The sequence below is a fragment of the Bison bison genome, unplaced genomic scaffold (assembly GCF_000754665.1).
Source record: "Bison bison bison isolate TAMUID 2011002044 unplaced genomic scaffold, Bison_UMD1.0 scf7180017864476, whole genome shotgun sequence".
NCBI classification, from domain to species: Eukaryota; Metazoa; Chordata; class Mammalia; order Artiodactyla; family Bovidae; genus Bison; species Bison bison.
Genome location: NW_011495037.1, coordinates 813,006 through 819,240, shown reverse-complemented (window position 1 = coordinate 819,240; position 6,235 = coordinate 813,006). Strand labels below are relative to the sequence as shown.

At 38.0% G+C, this 6,235-nt stretch overlaps 1 protein-coding gene and 1 pseudogene across 1 annotated transcript in view; both read left to right on the top strand.

The window, feature by feature from the left end:
• The window catches only part of CCDC112 (coiled-coil domain containing 112), a 50,318-nt gene that overhangs the window by 32,134 nt on the left and 11,949 nt on the right, over positions 1–6,235 (top strand). Inside the window, exon 4 of the mRNA XM_010862076.1 lies at positions 1,789–1,910. Coding sequence (XP_010860378.1) covers positions 1,789–1,910 — 122 coding nt within the window. The remainder of the gene's footprint in view (positions 1–1,788; positions 1,911–6,235) is intronic.
• On the top strand, positions 2,257–2,567 carry LOC105004459 (annotated as a pseudogene).

Here is a 6,235-nt window from a genome sequence, read left to right as displayed (position 1 = left end):
AGTTAGAGTGATATGAGGTATATCATGTGGAACGATGTGAGGGGAATCAGTTTTCCATTCTCTAGTATGTCTTAACATTTTCATGTAAAACTTTTGTTAAAAAGGAGTGTATCTTGGAGGTCTTTCCTTATCAGTACGTAGAACACGGTACTGCGTTGCATTCCAGTGTGTGCGCGTACCAGCACTTATTTAATCTGCCCCTTAGTGATAGACATTAGATTACAGAAAACGTTAAATTATAGTAAATAAATGCTTAATTAATTGAGCATCCATGGAGGTTCATATCATTTTGCACATCTATAAGTGTGTCTTTAGGAAAAATTCCTTCAAGTAGAAGTGCTGGATCAAAGGTATATGAATTTGCGATTGTAATGAATAATTTCTGATTATTCATGATTATGATGAATAATGAATAATTTCTAAATTATCCTTGATAGGCCATTTATGATTTCACCAACAATATATGAGAGGACCAATTTCCCCACAGTTTTATCATCAGAATATGTTAAACTTGTGTGTGTTTTTCCCACCAGTCTGATAGATACACCATGTTACCATGGTATAGTTTCAGTCTTTTCTCATGTTACGAGAGAGGTTGAGCATCTCTTTTTGTTTGGCAATTTGTCTCCATTATTACATTTTGAATATCTTTATGGGTCAATATCGAATCCAGGAGTAACAAAGCATGACTTACTGTCGTAGCATAGCCTATGTCCATGATGGGCATTTCTGTTTGATTTCGGTGCCTTTCCCCACCCCAGCCAGAGTCGAGGCAGGCTGGTGCTCAGTGCAGGGCTCCAGGAGCTGCCCGCAGCCTGTTAGACTGACCTGCAGACTAAAAGCTTTATTGATGTCTCTGTTCTTCCCCTTCCTTCCTCCCAACATAGATTGAAGTTATGACTCCCTCAGCCTCGGGGCAGCCAGGTAGGGCCTGTGGCATTCTCATCTATTTACCTCAGTGTGCCTTTTATATTAAATTCTCTTCTTGGTTGGCAAGTGAAAAAGATTGGGAAACTCTGCCTTATACAGTTGCCCCTCAGAATAGAGGAAAGGAAATCAGTGACCAGAGATACTCCACCACTCATTAAATTCAGGATTAGTGGAGAAGTATTTATATTAATTTCCACCTTGTGGGAGAAAGAAAATAGATGTTGAGAAAATAAATTTCTTTGTCCAACCGAAAAAGTTTCTTGATGGTAAATTGTTTTGTTTTACCCCAGGGTTCAAGCTAACATTAGAAGTCCTTACTGGTAGATGGATTAAAGCCAAGGAGCAAGGATGAGATGAAGAAGCTTTGACACTAATGTAGACCATATCCCATAAAAACATTAAATCCCTGCCTTCATAGATGTTTGCCTTTTGAAGTTTTAATTTTATTAGCATTAGTAACTTGCATTTCTATAGTGCATTTTTCTTCCCTTGTGGCTCAGATGAATCTGCCTGCAATGCTAGAGACCCAGGTTTGATCCCTGGTTTGGGAAGATTCCCTGGAGAAGGGAATGGCAACCCACTCCAGTATTCTTGCCTGGAGAATTCCATGAACAGATGGGAGCCTGGCAGGCTACAGTCCGTGGGGTCACAGAGTTGGACACAACTGAACGACTAGTATACACACACACAGCACTTTCCTAACTACTGTTTTCATTCCATAGCCTTATTGATCCAAGTAATTTTATTTTGAATCCTTTGATGAATTAATACAAAGTACTGATTGTAAGTATATCCATATTTTAAACAATTAAAAGTGTACTTAAATCATATTTATACTATTTGTTTCTTTCCCTAAAGGGTTATTAATCTAGAAAAAGACAAACACAGTCATTTCTACAACCAAAAAAGTGACTTCAGAATTGAACATAGTATGCTGGAAGAATTGGAAAATAAACTGATTAACAGCAGGAAAACAGAAAGTAAGTTGAGTTCATGATGAACAAAACTCACTGAGAGATATAAAGTCATAGTTTTGCCCTGTGCGTTGTCCTTGTGCGTGACTGTTACAGTCTCTATCAAGATACATTCTAGTTGGTGTAATGTTTATCTTTTAAGGATATGTATTTATTTTGGGGGGTCACTATTTAGTCTGGATATTTATAACTGTATTGTTATAACTGCATTGTTTGCTGTGTATATTTCGTCTTAATAGGAAAAAGAGGGTTTTGTTTTCTGGTTGTCAAATCAGTTAATGATACTACATTATTTTAATAAAGGAAGGGTGCCTTAAAGATCTGCACAGGCTGGGCTTGCAAAAGGATCAGCATGCCTTTAGCTGGAGGTGTATTGTAGCCTTCCTTGGAAGAGGAACAGAAAAAACATAAAAAGACACAGCTGGTTCAAAGTCCAAATTCTTACTTTATGTTTGTAAAATGTCCAGGTAGCTACAAGATTACTTACAGCCAGGCTTACACAGTGGTATTTGGTGTAGGTTGTTCAACTGTTGTGCCAGCCAATAGGAGGAAAGGCCAGACTCAGAAGGATGTTCATTTAGAAGAAAGCAATACTAATGATCCACACAGTTTCCTGAATCTGTGTCCTGTCGCAGAAAGCCTTTTCAGTTCAGTGATTCCAGTTAATCTACCAAGATAATGTAATTATGTTTAATTTTTTGCAAGGTTTGCAACAACAGTCTCGTATTTTGGTGTCAGTTTTTAAATAAAGCTTTGATTATGGGCAATAAATTTGAAAAATAAAGGAAAACTGATTACTGGGTGTCTGATCTTAGCTCATCACCAGGATCCTATCAACTGAATCCCAGACTCAGTAAGCATCAACAGATTCAGAACCTGTATGACCATTAAAGTGCTCAAGTCACATAGTTGCTTAAACCTGAGTTTACTTGTCTGTGATATATTAATAAAACCTGCCATTTCTACCATAGGAGAGCTGTCTGTGCATCTGATGAAATAGTATTGGGTAGGCTCAAAGCTTCGTTCAGGTTTTTCTGTAAGATGTTATGGAAAAACCCAAATGAACCTTTTGGTCAACCTAATATATAAGAAAGTGTTAGAGATTGTACAGTGAATATGTTCTACTGCTTGTTATGAATATTAATAATTACTAACTGTACTAAATGTTGGCCTTAAAAAAGAATTTTACAAGAATACCTTGTTTCCTTGTAGAGTAGATTTTTTAAACTGCAAGTCCTTATTTTATAGTAAAAACACTTCCAAACTTTGGTTAAAGGAAAAGTAATGGTTTTCAGGGGCTTCCCAGGTGGTGCTAGTGGTAAAGCACCTACCTGCCAACACAGGAGACGTAAGAGATGTGGGTTTGATCCCTGGGTCAGAAAGATTTCCCTGGAGGAGGGTATGACAACCCACTCCAGCATTCTTGCCTGGAGAATCCCATGGACAGAGGAGCCTGGCAGGTTATGGTCCATAGGGTCGCAAAGAGTCAGACACAGCTGAATCGACTTAGCACAGCACAGCACAGCAGTGGTTATCGTTGAGCTTTATGAAATATTGAGACTTATTACATAGAGACTATACTGCTCATGAGACATCTTTATAGTTAATTAAAAGAAATTTTTAGTAAGTTTTTCCTTTCAGAATATAAGATTGCACTATTTTAAAAAGTCATCTTTTGTCAGACGGTGGCAAGAATCATTCTCTCTCTTCTGTTGGAATGATGAGACCTAACATAAATGCCAGATTTCTAGTTCTCCTCTTTGATTCATAGAAGAATCTGAGCATCCCTTGTTTAATATTAATGTTTCTTAATATCCCTCAGTTCTTTTACAGACAAAAAGGGTGATTTTTCTGTCTCTCTATCATGCCATTAAGTAGAGTATCTCCATTCTGTGCATTTTAAGTCACTTGATTTTCTCCCTTTTAATGCACTTTATTTTTATTTTCTAATTTCCCTTTGTCTACAGTTTTGCTTCTCTTTATTCATACTTTGTGTTTATCTTATCTTGGAGAAGAAAGAATGCACTGCATTAATATAAGGATATAGAAATTTCCCTTTCACATGTTTCAGTTCAGAAGCATTAAATAGCTATACTTTACCTCAAATATTATGTCACATTTTAGCATGCATTTATGTAACGTTGTACTTGAATGCTGTGCCTATAGTGCAGAATGTCAGTTCCAAATGAATTACTAAAAGATCATTTTCTCTATAGTGATATCATTGTAGCTGTTCAAACTATTGCAAATGTAAAACAACAGAAAACACTTTCCTGATTACTAGGGAAGTTTCTTGACTTAAAATTCCTAAAAATGAGTTAGACCCTGTAAAATACATTGGGTAAAGTTTCTACTTTTATAGAACTCTGGAATTTTAATAAAAAATGGAAAAAGCCAAAGTCATATATGCATATTTGGGTTTGTTTTGAATATTGGCACTGGCTTCCAGCCTAAAGATAAACTTTTTAAAAAAATAATTGTTTTTAAGGACTTTTGAACAGAGCCGTTTGGTGTTTCATGTTCATTTGTGGAAGAGTTGCAAAAAAAAATAAGGGGGAGGTGGATAAGTAAACTACCCAAAGATGATGATCAAATATTACTATATGAATATGTATATAAATATGAGTATTTGACTTTATGCTAATAATTTAAGTAATTACAGTAAGGTTACTACTTCAGAAGGGAAATATTAAAGAAGAATCCAGTCTTCCTGCTGATGATACAGAACATCTGAAAATGGCTTTGAGACCCTTTGTTCTTCAGGCTTCTATTGTGGGCCTAGCACCTTACTTTAGACTGGTCCTTTGGCTGTGCTTGACAACCTGTAGTATAGCAGTAGCAGCGTTAGTCTCTCAGACATGTCCGTCTCTTTGCGACCCCACAAACTATAGCCCACTAGGCTCCTCTGTCTATGGGATTTTCCAGGCAAGAATACTAGAGTGGATTGCCATTCCCTTCTCCAGAGGATCTTCCTGACCCAGGGATTGAACCCAGGTCTCCTGCATTGCAGTCAGACTCTTAACCATCTGAGCTACAGGGAAACCTATAGCATAGACACCAGTAAATGGCACCTGAGACATCTCCTCAAGACCATGACTATGACACCAGTGGGTGTCACCAGCCCGCCTTAGTTGGTGTGGTTAGGTAAAGTTAATTCTCACTGGGCAGTTTGTCAGTATTCACAGCATTAATGTTGGCAATACAGTTTTAATATTCTAACAATAATTGAGATCAACTCTATGTCCGCAAATTATAGCAAAGAGGAAAAAACTGTTAAAAAATAAAACATGATTAAAATTATGCTACTGATCCATGTTTTGGAGTGTCCAATAACTCAGTCTCCAGAGTTAAAAAAATATTTCTAAGGACAATTCCCTGGCACAGGTTATAATAAGACTTAACCTGTTGTGCCTTAAAAGATTAGACAAAATTAGATGCTTTGTTTACAGCAAGAGTTGGTTCGGGCTATACTAACACTCATAAACCATCTTTTGTTCTTTAATTGTTCTTCAATAACTTACTAGGTGAGGGTGATCAGTCTTGTGTGAAGAATCCTGAATTGGTAACCACATTTGTCATAGACTTATTTTAAAGTACATCCTTCCTTCAGTAGTTCAGTTCAGTTTAGTCGCTCAGTCATGTCCAACTCTTTGCGACCCCATGAATCGCAGCACGCCAGGCCTCCTTTGTCCATTACCAACTCCTGGAGTCTACCAAACTCACGTCCATTGAGTCGGTGATGCCATCCGGCCATCTCATCCTCTGTCGTCCCCTTCTCCTCCTGCCGATATCCCTCCCAGCATCAGGGTCTTTTCCAATGAATCAACTCTTCGCATGAGGTGGCCAAAGTATTGGAGTTTCAGCCTCAGCATCAGTCCTTCCAATGAATACCCAGGACTGATCTCCTTTAGGATGGACTGGTTGGATTTCCTTGCAGTCCAAGGGACTCTCAAGAGTCTTCTCCAACACATCCGTTCAAAAGCATCAATTCTTCAGCGCTCAGCTTTCTTCACAGTCCAACTCTCACATCCATACATGACCACTGGAAAAACCATAGCCTTGACTAGACAGACCTTTGTTGGCAAAGTAATGTCTCTGCTATTCAATATGCTATCTAGGTTGGTCATAACTTTCCTTCCAAGGAGTAAGCGTCTTTTAATTTCATGGCTGCAGTCACCATCTGCAGTGATTTTGGAGCCCCAAAAAATAAAGTCTGACACTGTTTCCACTGTTTCCCCATCTATTTGCCATGAAGCGATGGGACCAGATGCCATGATCTTCGTTTTCTGAATGTTGAGCTTTAAGCCAACTTTTTCACTCTCCTCTTTCAC